General features: G+C 44.8%; 1 protein-coding gene across 1 annotated transcript in view; it reads right to left on the reverse strand.

The window, feature by feature from the left end:
• The window catches only part of stk32a (serine/threonine kinase 32A), a gene marked incomplete at its 3' end in the record, with an annotated part of 72,163 nt that overhangs the window by 21,725 nt on the left and 33,003 nt on the right, over positions 1–17,435 (reverse strand). Inside the window, exon 3 of the mRNA XM_080013314.1 lies at positions 7,482–7,519. Within this exon, the coding sequence (XP_079869440.1) occupies positions 7,482–7,519 (38 nt within the window). The remainder of the gene's footprint in view (positions 1–7,481; positions 7,520–17,435) is intronic.

Genomic DNA, 17,435 nt, shown 5'->3' on the forward strand with positions numbered 1-17,435 from the left:
TGGGACTCGTCCGGGAGAGTCAGGAGGGTTGGCAGATGAGGCTGGGAAGGAATACCAAGTAGAAATGGCAAGTGGAGACTACTGCATTGCTTTGGCAGGAAGGCAGGTCTGGATATGTGTGGGGATAAAAAATAGTTTCACACTGATGACCTAGGGTGTGTGTGTGTGTGTGTGTGTGTGTGTGTGTGTGTGTGTGCGTGCGTGCGTGCGTGCGTGCGTGCGTGCGTGCGTGCATGCGTGCGTGTTGGAGGTTGCGCGAAAACTTTTACAGCTTTGATTCATGAGCCTGAACACAATGCGGCGATCATCGTTTGCCGTCATCACCGAAATGACGAGGATGACGCGCCCTCCTTGCGAGTCGCCACATTCTCACACCTAAAAACACCCAGTTCAGCAGGGAGACCGTTCAGAGTCAAAGCCAGAGCCGAGGCTTCAATTATCCAACGCGTACGTAGCTGCCATCATAATCATCATCCGGGGCGATATGGTTCTGTCCAGAACGCTGACGCAGCGGCTACGGCTCCCCAACAGGGAGCGCCGTCCACCATTAGCGCTCCTGAGGGCGCACTTCAACGGACAACAGGCGTGATGGGTGGTTTTACACAAAGCTATTGACCTTTGCCATCCTACTCTCCTCTCTCTCTATCTCTCTCGCACTGTGTTTGATAACTTCGTGACGTGATATAAATGTTTTGGGGGTTTTTTTTGTTTTTTTTTTTCTTTGGGGCCTCTTTTACTGGTGTGATTTATAATATTAAAATGTTTTTACTTGTATTTTTAAATTTTTATTTGTGTTAGTAGTATGATTACTATATCATTATTACAAATATGTATTCATTTATTTATTGCAGTTTTTTGTGCTTGTGCCACTGGAATCCGTAGATAACACATGTTGAAAGTGTTTAAAATCTCTCTCTCTCTCTCTCTCTCTATTTTAATATCTGTCACTGTCGCTACATGTCGTTATTGAATAAAAGAGAGTTTGATGCTGTACTGCTCCTTGTGTGCTTGAACCATGTCCGATGCTAATGCGCGTGTGAAAAAATGATCTACTCAGTCACAGAGAGACGAAAGCAATACCAAGATGCGACATTCTAACGTCAACTTCCTTTGTGGAGGGAGCCGCCACAAATTAAAAAATAATAACAATCATAAAAATGAGTAGGGGCTTCACTCATAGAGCAGGCAGAAAATTCACGTGTGCTAGACTATTGTGATTTGGTTTAGTTTTGGAGCCTTTAAATTGTACACCCTGTGTCAGAGATGTTGAATATTCTATTTCAGGTCAGTGCTGAGTTGTCTCCAGACTGCTTAGATAAATACCATATTATTTAGTATTTGCTTGGACACAGAGGTTTAGGGTTTCACTGTTTACTTTCCTATCATTTCCTTCCAGTGTGAGGAGATTTCTAAATCAGATTTCCACAGGTTGGAAAAAAATACAGATGCATTTAACAACAAGATGGATAAGCAATATTAATGTTACAACTCGGGCAAATCCAGCCAACACACGTTACAACATAAGAGTTTTGGTCCTGCCCAATAACTTACTTGAAGGCACAAAAACTCTCCATAACCTCATGGTTGTATGGCTGAAAGTACACAACATCCCTCCAGCCAGTCAGGAATATCATATTCATCAGTGGTGAATATGAGGACCAGTGGTATTAAACCAGTGGTTCTCAACGTGAGGTCAAGGGACCCCAAGGAGGTCCTAAAACAGGTCCCAGGCAAAATGGTGACTAGTTCAATTTCACCATTAGCACGTACAAGATGTTTTTTTCAAGGCGACTGTTTTGTTCCTGTTTCACTGTTATCTCCTAAACTATAGTACAGAGACTAAATCATATCTAACAATAAAAATATTTTCAGGTTGGGGTCCCAGAGAATACATTTTATCAAACTTTTAACTACTGCCAACTAACTGTGGTCCAATGCGTGTGAAATTGAGGGTCCTTAACAGGAAAACGTTTCAGAATCACTGGTTTAAGCAATGACACATTTACAGCGGGCACTGGTTGAATACTATCCTCATAAATGTAATGTTGAACACACACACACACACACACACACACACACACACACACACACACACACACACACACACACACACACACACACACACACACACACACACACAAACACACACACACACACACACACACACACACACACACACACACACACACACACACACACACACACACACACACACACACACACACACACACACACACACTAACATTAAAACCACCTGCCTTATATTGTGTAGCTCCCCCTTGTGCCGCCAAAACAGCTCTGACCCATGGAGGCATGGGCTCCACAAGACCTCTGAAGGTGTCCCGTGGTATCTGGCACCAAGACGTTAGCGGCAGATTCTTTAATTCCTGGATGTTGTGAGGTGGCTTCCCCATGGATCGGGCTTGTTGGAATTTGGAGGCCAAGCCAACACCTTGAACTCTTTGTCATGTTCCTCAAACCATTCCTGAACAATTTTTGCAGAGTGGCAGGGCGAATTATTCTGCTGAAAGAGGCCACCATTGCCATGAAGGGGTATACTTGGTAGGCAACAATATTTGGTAGGTGGTACGTGTCAAAGTAACATCCACATGAATGCCAGGACCCAAGGTTTCCCAGTACAACATTGCCCAGAGCATCACACTGCCTCCGCCGGCTTGTCTTCTTCCCATAAAGCATCCTGGTGCCACCTCTTTCCGAGGTAAACAACACACACACACCAGACCATCCACATGATGTAGAAGAAAAGGTGATTCATCAGACCAGGCCACCTCCATGGTCCAGTTCTGACGCTCACGTGCTCATTGTAGGCGCTCGGTGGAGAACAGGGGTCAGCATGGGCACTCTGACCGGTCTGCGTCTACGCAGCCCCATAGGCAGCAAGCTGTGATGCACTGTGTGTTCTGACACTTTTCTATCATAGCCAACATGAACTTCTTCAGCAATTTGTGCTACAGTAGCTCTTCTGTGGGATCGAACCAGAGAGGCTAGACTTCACTCCGCACGTGCATCAATGAGCCTTGGGCGGCCATGACCCTGTCGCAGGTTCACTGGTTGTCCTTACTTGGACCACTTTTGATAGGTACGAACCACTGTATTGGGGCGAACACCCCACAAGACCTGCTGTTTTGGAGATGCTCTGACCCAGTCGTCTAGCCATCACAATTTGGTCCTTGTCAAAGTGGCTCAGATCCTTATGCTTGCCCACAACTTCAAGAACTGACTGTTCACTTGCTGCCTCATATATCCCACCCCTTGACAAGTGCCATTGGAACAAGATGAGAAATTATATTCACTTCACCTTTCAATGGTTTTAATGTTGTCGCTGATCAGTGTGTACAGTATATATATATATATATATATATATATATATATATATATATGTATATATATGTGAGATTAGGTGGTTTATGTTCAAGATTCAAGATTCAAGATGTTATGACAGTAAGAGCCCCAATGGGTGTCTCAGTGTGCATGTTCCAGCTGCTGGTGGATTCTCCAAATCCCAAACACCTCAGATAGACTCTGTGACTCACTGTGTGTGTGTGTGTGTGTGTGTGTGTGTGTGTGTGTGTGTGTGTGTGTGTGTGTGTGTGTGCGTGCGTGCGTGCGTGCGTGCGTGCGTGCGTGGGTGCGTGTGTGTGTGTGTCTCAGCTGGTGTAAGAAACCTTAGGCTACGCTCGGAGATGCTATACCGCACTAGCGTGAGTAAATTGTTTTCCCTGATGAGAAGCAACACCCAGATGAACTCAGGAGGAAAGTTTATCCACAGGTCGGCGGAGGAAGAACAAAAGGGTGTGTGTGCGTGCATGCTTGTGCGCGTGTGTGTGTTGTTTTAGTATTCCTGAAAAACGCATTAAAAACACGTACATATGTACAGTAAATATATGCACAAACAAAATCCCGAAACATCTGAATAAGCAGCAGTGGAACACCTGCGGGTGATGGGGAAACGTGAAAAGAAAGTAAAACAGTGCAAGTGTGAGAGAGAGGGATGAGTGGGTGGAGAAAAAAGGAGAGGATTGGGAAAAGGTGAGTCAGGGAGAGAGAGAGAGAGAGAGAGAGAGAGAGAGAGAGAGAGTTCAGCTGAACATACTCCATCCCAGGAGGCCGAGTGGCCACTTCTCCACCTCCTCTGTCTATCAGTCTCTCACTCCACCTATGACTCCTTGGCCTCTGTTACTTTTCCTCTTTCTCCACGTCTCTCCATCCTTTTCTCTCTTTTCTCTTAGCACCTTTGTCAATCTTTCACTTCCATAAACTCTCGGGCTGTACCCGACTCAGAATTTTGTCAGCCGAAATGGATTTGGCTGTTGGGGGGGGGGCCAAATTATTAAAGATTGTAGTATTGATCAGATCTGATGTTACCGGTTCTGTTGATGGTACAGTGGTTCCTTACGACTTACGACTGCATCTACTTATGACTAATCCAAGATACAAGTCAGCCAGTCAGTCAGCAGTCAGTCAGCAGTCAGTCAGCAGTCAGTCAGCAGTCAGTCAGCAGTCAGTCAGCAGTCAGTCAGCGGGCGACCTACATGGTGTGTGCGATATTTTTTTCATATTAACTGTGTTTGTGCTGTGTGTTTATTTTCACCCTTCATGATTTCATAATTTATATGGGAAAAATTGCTTCGACATACGACTGTTTTAACATACGACCGTTCTTACAGAACGAATTACAGTCGTAAGTCGAGGTGCCACTGTATTGGAGAAATTGAGAAAATATATTTTCTATTTATTTAGGCTATATAACCCGCTCCTCACTTGCAATAAAAATTAAGATATTAATCTAAGAAGCATTTTCCCTATTATCATAAGAGACATCCCTTCTCTTTCTCTCCTCCTCCATCACCGGAATGGAGATATGCGTGGGGGAGGGGGGGGGGGGGGGGGGGGTCCCTCTGCCTGGCTTTCATACACACACAAGGAGACGAGGGCGCAGATTGCGACCCCGACCTCCCCCTCTCCATGGGACATGCGCAGAAAATAAAGCAGTTTTAATTCTGCTCTTAATTAGTTTCAGTTTTTCTCTTAAACAACAAAAAATGAACCGATAAAAGTACTGTTAAAGTAGTATTTGGAGGAACGGGGCACGGCTCTCCGCGCACGGATATATATATATATATATATATATATATATATATATATGGCATCATATCTCCATACACTGTATGAAAATATATTTATGATTCCCTTTATTTATTATTCCTTATTGAAATGTTATCCCTGTGCATTTCACAAGCTTCTGTTTGTGATGATTCGACTCGTGGACATTGACGAGGCAGCCCCGACAAACTCGATGCTCTTATTTCTTTCTTTCTATGAAGTCGCTCTTCTCCTTCACCCCTTCTCTGTCGTTCGCATCCACACCCTCCGCTTCTGTCCAGCGCTCGGCGGTCAACCCGCTCCACGCGCCGATTTCCGACTATCGTCATCCCGTCGTCCCCAAATGCAGCTTCGCCAGCGCGTGTTGGCCGCGCGGACCGGACGCCCAGTTTGCCACACGGGTCTTGGTTAAACATAGACCCCGCGGTGCTTCGGCTGCAGACCACCTCTCCCTCGGAGGATTCTCACCAACCACAAGTGGCGGAGCGCTGGTTTGTGCCACATTGTCCAGGAGAAACGGACTCTGAGCAGGTTTATCTCAAAGGTCACAATCTAGATACGACTTATTTACTCCAAATGTCGAAAACGACTTGATTCTGTTGATGGTAGCAAATGTTCAAGGGGTACCCCTCAGTTTTTGGGGGAATTGTCTTTTGGATTTTGTTACCCGAATTCAGACGAGAAGATTCAATACCAATTTCATCCCTGTGGCTGCGGAGGGGATCGATTAGCCTAGCTCCTGTGAACCCTACCCAAAAAGGGCGCACGTGAAGGACGAGATCCCCCCAACCCAGGCCTCAATAAAATGTCTGTATGTTCATACAGTAGCACATCCTCACTGAACACTTTTGAAAAGGAGTTTTAACATTTTCTTGTTCTTGTTTTTGTTCTTGTTAGTTTAAAGGCTCAAACGGTTGCCCCATTGGACTGCATTTAAGCAACAGCAGAGTGGAACGTTTCTCCATTAAAGCGTGTCCTCAGTGCGACTGTGCTATGAACAGTTATAAATTATGGAAAGCACCGTTTTATGAAGGCCTGGCTTGACAAATAGCAAACTTGCCCTTTAAAATTGAGTCACTATCTAATGTTTTTTTAACTTTTCAATCAACTTTTTTTTCACCTGACAAGCTTCAGGCATTCCACTTCACTTTAATCTATTAAGTTGTGGTTCTTATCTCATCTCCTCTCTCTCTCTCTCTCTCTCTCTCTCTCTCTCGCTCTCTCTCTCTCTCTCTCCCTTCACCTCTCAGACACGTTGGAGGGAGAGAAGTAGAGATGGAGAGAGAAAATGAAGAAGACAAGGACAAAGAGATAATGTGTGTGTGTGTACGTGTGTGTGTGTGTGTGTGTGTGTGTGTGCATGTGTGTGTGTGTGTGTGTGTGTGTGTGTGTTGACATTAAATTACTTGTTCCTCAAATACATTTTTGCATATTTGAGATAATTTAATGTAACCATATGTTTATAATGTCATCATATCATTAAATCTGGTCCCAAATTTATTTTAAACATCAACATGCCCTTTTAGAATATAAAACATAATAAAATGGAATATAAATGATTAAAAGATGTGTGTATGTATATTTTTTTATGCTTTCAAGTCTTAACGTCTTTACATACACATATTTTTTCACATATTATTAGGCAAATCACTAATGGGCGGTGTAAAAAATAAAACATTTTGTTTGTTGTTTTTTTTTTTTTTTTAGCCTTGATGTTCAATGTAACCCCCCGCTCGGGAGAAGTCCCCCTGTCCAGTGGCCCCCAGTGTGAGACCCTTGAATTATACAATTACACAGTCCTTCATGGTGTCAACTTCATTCAGTTTATTTTCCCTGATGCGTCTACAAATAGGACGGCCGCACCTCCCTCCTCTTTAATGAATCATTCGGAGCAGGCATTCACACTTCATAACACCCTTTCGTGTCACAAAGCATATATACATTCATATTTATCTATTAAATTGTGTAGGGTTAGGGCTTGTTTACTTTGTCCTGTAACTGCTTTATACAGTCTTGTACCTTTAGACCTTTTTTCAATTATCCTGAATGTTGCCGATGATTCAAGATGGAGATTTTCATTCAAGTGTCGTGCAAATGTCATAAATGCAAACAATAAAAATAAGTAAATAACAGGAAACAATTTATGAATAATAATAATAATAATAATACTAATAATAATAATAATAATAATAATAATAATAAATGTATTGCCTTTTTTTGCTTTCCTCTGTCAAACGTAACCCCACCCACTTCTCCATTTAACCAACTTAGTGGATGGAATAACCTTTTTTTGTGACAGATTTTGTTTGCTTTGTTTTGTTTTGAAAATGTATAACATGATTTAAAAATGATCTCACCGTGTTCATCCAGCAGGATGTTGTCAGGTTTGATGTCCCTGGAAAACAAATAAACAAACAAACACAGGTCATTAGGTGGGATTGTAAATAGAGCTGTCACGATCAGGACATTTTAGTCGATGACTAATATTGTGAAAATAACTGCGATTACAATCTTCATTGTCCCTTTTCCTTCATTTCATGATTATGGCTTGGAATAAAATGTTATAATAATAATAATAGCAAGAAAGTCCTGGGTTTGATTCCCGCCTGGGGCGCTGTTGGCACCGCGCTCTGGTGGGTTAACTCCTGATTAGGGTGCTTTCTGTGTGGAGTTTGCTTGTTCTTTCTGGAGTCACATGGGGCTTCCTCCTTGCAACACCAGTAAGGATCCCCACCAAACACATGCATTACATCGTCGTCTGACAGCGATGGACACTTGAAATTGGGCGTGTCGCTGTATGCTGCCCACTGCTCCAGGCTGCTCCCTGGAGGAACGTGTTGGTCACCATGGCCGCATGAGTGCAGGTGTTGTGGTGTGCGTGCCGTGTGATAAATTAAGAAATCTTCTTCTTCTAATAATAATAATAATATAATAATAATACATTTCTACGAGACATTTATTGGCATTGGAGAGTGGAACACAAACATTAAGGAAGAACAATTTTCCCAAACTCACTCTCCACCCCACTCCACTCACTCACCAAATTCACAATGGATTCATTGTGACATTTCTAACCGTGGTTTACTAACTTCCCCTTTAAATTTGGATGGAAACAGTATTGTCGAATTTAACAATTTTACAAAAAGATCACAATTATCTCAACTAATTGCAATCAGGCGATTATGTATTTGTGACCGCTCGACTTGCTGCAAACTGCATTACCGTTGCTTTTTGCCTTTTTTTTTATGTGTATATACGATAAGATTAAAAGGCTTATCAGGGGTTAGGGCAGCAACAAAAAAAATAAAAAAAACAGGGTCAGGAAAGCAAAACATAACATCTGCGGAGGGAATTACATAGTACAGCCTTATTTTCCCACGCTTAAAATAAAAGCAAAATAAAATATTTACTATACTATCCCTTTTGGACATATTGTGTTATCTTGTGGTCTGTGCTTCGACGGCCCACCTTGGGATGGATGAAGGGCTTTCTCGCTCAAATCTCTCCTCACCTGATATCATCGTATCTCTTGGAGCTCGACAGAGAAGGGGAAATGAACAAGAGCCGACAAAGGCAAAATAAAACAATAGAGATGTTCGACTGTCATGTTTGGTCTGGCTTCTGTGCGATCGCGCTGAGTTAGAGAGTCCTGTCGTGTCGCCCTTGCATCACCTGCACCGACTCAAACCCGACAGGAAAACACACAGCGGCACAAACGCAGAGGAGGAAAACACCGGACGGATTCAGAGCGCCGGGTGAAAGGAAAGTACCGCATCATCTGCGCTCATATTTATATCTTTTTTTTCCATGTGTGTGTGTTTGTCTGAGTCATGATGGAGAGTAGAACGGACACAAAAAAAAAAAGTGAACAAATCCGGGGCGATGTTCTGGCCTTTTGCTCTTCACCGTGCTGTTTCGTTGCTTAGCGACGCTTGGGGTTTCCAACAACAGCAACAACACACCATGGTACTCACCTCATGCAGCAGAAATCGAGGTTCAAAATCGACTGCGCCTCTGAAATATGGATTTTGGTATCAAAATCGAAAACGCTTTCATTTTTCATTGACATACTTTAAACACCAGGGGGCAGAATAGCCAGTGACATGCTGCGTAGACGTATAAACCGAAAGTAACCATAGGTTGAAGAAACCGAAACCGTAGGTTGAGACCCCACGAGGTTCGCTCAAAGTTACGATGGCTGCAGGAAAAGTGACAAAGGGCAAAAGATTTGTCATTGTGATTTCACAGAAGAGATTGTATGGTTCGCACTTGCATTTAGATGAATTCATTGAGCAGAGGCTTTTGTCTAAAGCAACTTCCACGAGAGGCTTAAAACGACGTGAGGTACGACAGGAAAGGAAAAAGAATCGAAGAAACTATACGATTATCCGTTCAATTTGTTTGTTTTCGAACATTTAATACCGAAAGAATAAAGAAGGAATGTTCTTAGAGTCATTATTCATTTTCATTCAAACTCAGGAGATACAGTGACCCTATAGAAACTGTTACACACCTCGCTTCTACCCCCTATGTATTATTTTTCTGGTGACACAATGTCTTTTTCAGCTCAGGTAAAATGGCAGACAACACCAGGTTGAGAGAGAGAGAGAGAGAGAGAGAGAGAGAGAGAGAGAGAGAGAGACAGACAGCTAGCAGGTGTGTGTGTGGGAAAAGCTGAGGAACCTGAGAAGACAAGCAGCTGTGGAGCAGACCTGGAGCAGAATGTCTTTCTTCCCTCCAGTGTCTCTTCTCACTGGATATTAATGCCGCTCTGAGTGGTCGCCATATGCTCTTATAACATTGCGTTTAGATAGGAATTCACGCAAAGCATTGCTCCGTATCATAAACGTCAGCGCCTCTCGCGTTGATTGACTTCACCATCACAACAATTTAACTGTGACATCACGGCCGTAGTTAATTGTGGCAAATAACAGAATAATTGAAGGGAAAGGCAGGAAAGAGAAGATTGATTTGAAAGGGGCTCTTGCTCCGCCCTGCATTTTCCCTCGTGGATGTTTCACTAGTCTCAAGGTTGGTGACCAAAGCCAAAGCCTCCACCTGCTCCCTGGACCCTATGCCAACGGCTTTGGTGAAAGCCTGCCTTCCTACCCTCTGCCCCTCCATCACAGACATAATCAACTCCTCCCTAGCATCTGGTACAGTTCCCCCCAGTCTCAAAATCGCCTCCATCACTCCCATCCTAAAGAAGCCTGGTCTGGACCCTGACGATCAACAACTGCTGGCCGATCTCTAACCTTCCATTCCTCAGTACGGTCCTGGAAAGAGCAGTGGCCGCCCAGCTCCATCAACATCTGTCCAACCATGAGCTCTATGAACCCCTGCAGTCAGCCTACAGAGCACACCAGAGCACAGAGACCGCCCTAATCAAGATCACCAACGACCTCCTCCTCGCTGCAGACTCAGGTAACATCAGTATCCTCATCCTCCTCGACCTTTCCACTGCTTTCAACACGGTTTCCCACACAATCCTCCTCGAACGCCTATCCTACCTCCTTGGCATCACTGGAACAGCTCTGTCATGGTTTCACTCATATCTATCAAACAGAACTCAGTTTGTCGAGATCAACGGCTCCTCCTCCCCCCATGCCCCAATCAACCATGGAGTCCCTCAAAGGCTCTGTGCTCGGTCCAACACTCTCTCCTGTCTACCTGCTCCCCCTCGGCCAGATCATTCGTCACCATGATCTCAACTTCCACTGCTACCCTGATGATACACAGCTTTATCTCAGCAACTCACCATCCACTCTGCTCCCCCCACAGTCTCTGGTCAACTGCCTCCATGCCATAAAAACCTGGATGACAACTAACCTACTCCAACTCAACAGCAAAAAGTCAGAGCTCATGGTTGTGGCCCCAAAGCGGCTGCTCCCGAAGGTTGGAGATCTCCTCCTCCTCGTCGACGGCTGTTTGATCAAAACATCTCCCGAGGTCTACAACCTGGGTGTTATCCTGGACTCCACCCCCTTCTTTCAGTCACACATCAGATCCATCACCAAGACCGCCTTCTGTTGCCTCAAAAACATCTCCCGTCTCCGTCCCTCACTCTCAGACTCCGTGGCTGAAATCCTCATCCACGCTTTCATCACCTCCCGGTTGGACTGCTGTAACGGAGTCCTGTCCGGTGTTTCAAGCAAAGCCCTGGACAGGCTCCAGTATGTGCAGAACTCGGCTGCCGGGGTTCTCACTCACACCAAGCCCTGGCAGCACATCACCCCCACCCTCATCCACCTCCTGCACCAACACACTCCATCCCGGAACTTGCGGTCCTCAAACATGGGTCGGCTGTCCATCACCCGTACCAGACTACGAGCAATCGGGGACAGAGCTTTCAGCGTGGCAGCCCCCACCCTCTGGAACTCTCTCCCTCCCGTAATCCGTAACGCCCCGACCCGGGACACTTTCAAAACAACCCTCAAAACCCACCTTTTCACCATGGCCTTTCCCTATTAGTTAGTTAGTTTAGATATCCATTTGTTTTGTTTTGTTCCTCTCTCCCTTAATCTGTCAATGAATCGATATGGAATCTAATTGAATCGTGAGATGCTCCAACACCCTGCCCTAGATTTAAAAAAAACTGGCGAAAACACAAATGGCGAGTCACCAAATCACCTGACTTGAATTTGTTAGATAGACAATTATATATATATATATACAGTATATATAACCTCTGCATTTCAAAAGTCATCTTATAGATCACTTTCTTGTCCAAGACCGGCTTTATTCGATCAAAAGTGCCAGCGGCAAAAAAAGCATTTCGCCAATCCCACATTGTCACGCAACCTTGGGCGGAGTGACAGCAATACTAAAAAGCTTTGTGCCGCTGACAAAGACCCTGGGTTAAATGAAAAGCACACAAAGTATGCCTCAGAAATCCAATTAATTGAGTCCCAATGACAACGAGGCCCTTGGTCAGAGCAACAAGGTCAACGATGAAAGTAAATCAAGCCGACTTCAGAGACGGGGATGTCCCGGTCTAAATTCAAACTGCCTCCTTTTCCTCCTCCGTTCAATTGATTTATGTGTGATCTGCGTCTCCCCTTGAGTTCGTCCCTCTTCTTTCTCCTCTCTCTTCTGGTTCCGGATCTCAGCCGTTGTTCGCTGTTGTTTCCCCCCTGAATGCATTTAATGTGAATATATTATACTCCATCACGCATGCACACACACACGCACGCACACACACAAACACACACACACACACACACACACACACACACACACACACACACACACACACCTTTTTCATATAGTATGATAACTTCTCTCTATTCTATGTGAGTTGACCAGATCCACATTCCAAGTGGAGATATGGAGATTCCGATCCCGCCTGGCGATGTCTGATTTTGATGGGAGTCGCGCTCCTCGTCTCCGCTCTCGGACATCTCCGAGGGAACGCTTTGAACTACTGAGGCTCGCCCAGTGCTCATTTTGCATTTGATGACGGAGCTGTGCGCCGTTTGAAATTGCGAAACCCCCTTTTCAAATGATAAATGCAATAGATGCAACAGAATTCAACCTTGAAGAATGAAAATTGAAAAAAAATTGTGTGTGTATGTGTGTGTGTGTGTGTGTGTGTGTGTGTGCGCGTGTGTGTGTGTGCGTGACTCAATGAACCCAGAAAAGGGTTGAGAGCCCCTTCCATGGCCCCCGAGGAAGTATGAACTTTTGATACGGCTCGATTTGCAGTGGGTGCACCTATCACAGGCATGTGGCGCTCATGGGAGCATCAGTGGATGGGGCGGCCTCCGCCCGGAAGAAGGGGTGGGGGTGGGGTAGGGGGTAAGAAAGGTCGGCTGTGTAGCCCTTAATTAGCTGACATTTGCCTCAAAGGCTCCAGCGGAGACGGGAGCGATCTGTGTCATCGTTAGAGCCTCGCAGTCAGCGAGGGGAGAGGGGATAATCCTTTGTTGCTAAAAGGCCACCCCTGCCACGGCGTCGCCGCGGGGCCACCAGGACGACCTGGCGGGGGGAGGTGCTGCCGCTCCGACGCTCCTCCAACGCGTTCGGTCCACATCGGGGCCGCTCACGTAGGTGTTCCCTTCCCCTCGTCGTCAAAGACGTTTGGGTTGCGCTAATTTATGACTTCAGAAGTTTTTGCTCTACCTCTACTTTGGAGGGAATTGATGAGGGAATGTGGCGACAGGAATATATGACAAAGTCAAATCCGTCCCCCGTGGGTCTTGGACTACTTTGCCGTTTGTGATTTCACACGGACAGCGCATCAAGGTTCACCAGAGGACCGGACTGTTTTTTTGGGGGTGTTTTTTTTTTTTTGCAGATTGTCCTCTTGGATGATGCAATTTGAAGCAAAACCTTTCAGGAGACAGTTGAACGTACTTTTATGTCCAGAAGTTGAGGACTGTCTTTCTCAGATTTTGGTTCTCTGATTACCTCTCCTCATCTTTCTTCCATCTGTATTTCATATCGGTCTTGATTGTGCTTTTAGAATGTGTCACTTCTGAGGTGAACAACTTTAAGAAAAGGTGATACACAAACAGAGCTTCATTCACTTGGCGTACAGTGGAGCTGCCATTAAAAACGACTAAAACAGAGAGAGAGAGAGAGATGGAGAAACTCTGCTAAGCACGAGTGGCAGTTCTCAGCCGCTTTACAGTGTGATAGACTGTCGTAAGGAGATCCATTAGCGCCAAGCAGCAGACTGCAGCTCCCGGTTCGCAACAACAGAGTGCGAAGAAGGGGCCACTTCACAGGGGAACCCTGCCGCCATCTGTCAGTGTTCACCAACTCAAATGTGCCGTCCCAAATGGCTGCATGCAATAAATCAAGCGTGGATTCCTTTTATGACATTGTAGTCTATACATCTAGACGGTGTGTCTGTGTGTGTGTGTGTGTGTGTGTGTGTGTGTGTGTGTGTGTGTGTGTGTGTGTGTGTGTGTGTGTGTGTGTGTGTGTGTGTGTGTGTGCATGAGAAGGAGAGGACAGCAGGGCAGCTTTGGCCTCTGCCCTAGGACTGGCGGGTCAGAGGAATATGGAAGAGGAAGATACGCAAATTGTTTGATTGATTTCTGTGCCCTTGGCTATGATTCTGAATTCTCATATAAATATCCCTTTGCACATGTGTGAATTTTAGCGTGTTTTAGTCAATGGGTCAGAAATGTATGTCTGTGAATATCTGCTTATTTGGCGTGAAAGGAAGACCACAAGACAGAAAACTCTCTTTCTTTCTTTCTTTCTTTCTTTCTTTCTTTCTTACAAAACAGCCTAAGATTGCTAAACCTGGGACGAGCATGAGGTCATGTATGAAATTACAATGCATCAAAGTAATGTAGAAAAACTTCAAAATACTGAATTTCGAAATGATTCTGAAATTAGATTCAGCAGTACAGCACTTTGGAGTGCGTTTACTTCCATGTTGCGTGTACAACAGCATGTCAGTGTGTATTTATATCTGCTTGTGTAGCTCCCAGTGACCTGTCAGTGTTTTTGTTTTGTCATTTTCATCAACCTGGATATGTATTCACGTGTATACCTGTTGATGTGTGTGTGTGTGTGTGTGTGTGTGTGTGTGTCTGTCGTAGTGGACTATCTGGTGTTTTGTCGGCCACTCCGGTATCGGTGTCAGTGTTGTGTTTCCAGGTCCAGGCTTGGGTTCCCCCTCTGCCTGTGATGGCAGCGGTAATGAGGCCATTAGATCCTGCTAATAGCTTGTAGGGCCGCTGAACCGAGAGAAGAGCAGAGGGGATCAGCTTCCACCTCCACTACCTCCACCTCCCTTCATCTACTTCTCTCTCTCGCTCTCCCAGCTAATCCGCATGTCTCTCCACCATTCTCGCTTGGCTGCGTCCCTGTAGCTCTACGCCTCTCTTGACTATTTTATTTGGAAGGCTCTCTGCCTCTAGCCGTCTTTCTCTCTCTCTCTCGCTCTCTCTCGCTCAATTTAAGTTAAGATTTCTTTATTGCCGCTGCAGAGGATGCATTTAAATTTTAAGAGTGTCGAAAAGTTTTATTGGAGATCGTTATTGAACTAACAAGGTTAAAAAAATGACACATTCAGGATTAGTGATTGTTATAACTATCTTTCCTATTAAAGGCTCAAATTGATAGAGATACAGGAACGGCGTGTGTGTGTGTGTGTGTGTGTGTGTGTGTGTGTGTGTGTGTGTGTGTGTGTGTGTGTGTGTGTGTGTAAACACGCCGAAACACACTCTGCTCTGTCACCAGTTCAGTTTATGGCCCTTAGCACTCCCCATCCTCTCTCCCGTCTTTGTCATTAAACAAATTACAGCCACTCTTTCTCCAACCTGCCATCTTCTGCTTCATCCATTAGCTGCATACTTTTGTCATTATCACTCATTGCTCGTCTCTTCCCCAGTCGTCGAGTACTTGAGTGCAGCTTTTGTTGGGAATATTGGACAAAAATTGAAGTGTCCTCAGTATCTTCTTCTTCTTCTTCTTCTTCTTCTTCTTCTTTTGGCTGCTCCCGTTAGGGGTCCCCACAGCGGATCATCTGCCTCCAATACCTTCTGTTCTGCATATCTTCCTCCCTTACACCAACCGCCTGCATGTCCTCCCTCACCACATCCATACACCTTCTCTTTGGCCTTCCTCTTTTCCTCTTGCCTGGCAGCTCAATCCTCAGCATCCTTCTCCCAATGTAACTCTCATCTCTCCTGCACACGTGTCCAAACCATCTCAATCTGGCCTCTCCCACTTTTCCACCAAACTGTCCAACCTGAGCTGTCCCTCTAATGTACTCGTTCTTAATCCTGTCCATCCTTGTCACTCCCAATGAAAATCTCAACATCCTCAACTCTGCCACCTCCAGTTCAGCCACCTGCCTTTTTGTCAGTGCCACCGCCTCTAAACCGTACAACATAGCTGGTCTCACTACCGTCCTGTAGACCACACTTGCTGGAGCCATTCTGTCACAGATTACTCTGGACACTCTTCTCCACCCACTCCACCCTGCCTGTACTCTCTTCTTCACCTCTCTCCCGTACTCAGTATCATTCTTTATATTTATAATATATAGCCAACGGGTTTTCTGTGCCTGTGTCTTAGTCTAGAGCTGGCTTCAGATGTTAGATCTGGAAAAATATAACTGTAGATTTATGATATTATAACTATATATAATATTATAATTTACATAATTAATAATAATTAATATATAATATTATAGTGTTTCAACAATTCTCATTGGCTTCGGCAGATGTGAGGAGGAATCATAGGGTTGCGTCGTGGAAAACAATCTAGTTGTAAATTCCAATTTGCAAATGTGAAGTTCGTATAAAAATAAAAATATAAATTAAAATAAATTTTAATCACAACGTCTAACTGAATGCAAACTGCAAATCCAAATGAAGCAACTTGCATTATCTGTTTTTATTTTTATTTGTGTAGAAAATCATTCTCTGAGCGTTGAGCGTCTCTGAGCTCAGTGAATATGATTTTTGTTCCAGACAAAATGCTTGAAAACGTGGACGCCTGGTCACTTTCCTTGATCAAGATTTGAGTTTGAATTTCAATAAAAATTGAAAACATTTCAGTGCATTCAGACTGTACCATGTAAAGAATCGAAAAATGGAATCCAATCGAAAACCTTTCCGTGTTGTTACACCACTCAATTTTCAACAGATTCCATATATGTTCATGTCATTGCTCATTCTCTGGTAAGAAACAAAAAACAAAACTGTACGACAGAGAAAAAAAGTTGAATCTTTCACTTCACACACACACTGAGTGTGTGTGTGTGTGTGGGGGCTGACAGATGATCATTCCTTATTCATCAACACGTACTGTACTTGCTCACTGTGGCTTGGCCGTCGGGGAGGGTCCTGAGTGTGCTTTTTCAGAGACACGGTGTGTCGGGCGCGGGTCCAATGTGCCCCGCCGCCGCTAAAAAGCCACAAAGACGAAGCCTCGCGTCACAATTACCAGCCATGAATGATTCACAGCGGCAGAAACACTCCGGGAAAGAAAGAAAGGCATGAAGGAAGAAAGTCGCGGCCGTGGTCCTTGGAAAAGCTGGTTCCTTCCCTCCCTCCACTCTTCCCTCTCTCCTGGCGTCGAAAATCGTTGTTTTCCCGCAACCAAGCCCTTCCTTCCATCCCTTTATCCCTCTTCTCATCTCATTCTCTCCCGGCTTACACAATGACTCAGTCCCAACTCTCTCACCCTCTTTCTTTCTTTCTTTCTCTCTTTCTTTCCCTCTCTCTCTCCCTCAGCTTGCTATTGCGGCAACCCCGTCCTTCCAGTCTTCCGTCTCTTCATCTCTCCTTTTGCCCTCTTTGACTCTCTCCCCCCCTCTCTCTGCTACAGGCGGGCACGTGAGT

Source organism: Zeus faber, assembly GCF_960531495.2.
Source record: "Zeus faber genome assembly, chromosome: 14".
In the NCBI taxonomy this organism is placed as follows: domain Eukaryota; kingdom Metazoa; phylum Chordata; class Actinopteri; order Zeiformes; family Zeidae; genus Zeus; species Zeus faber.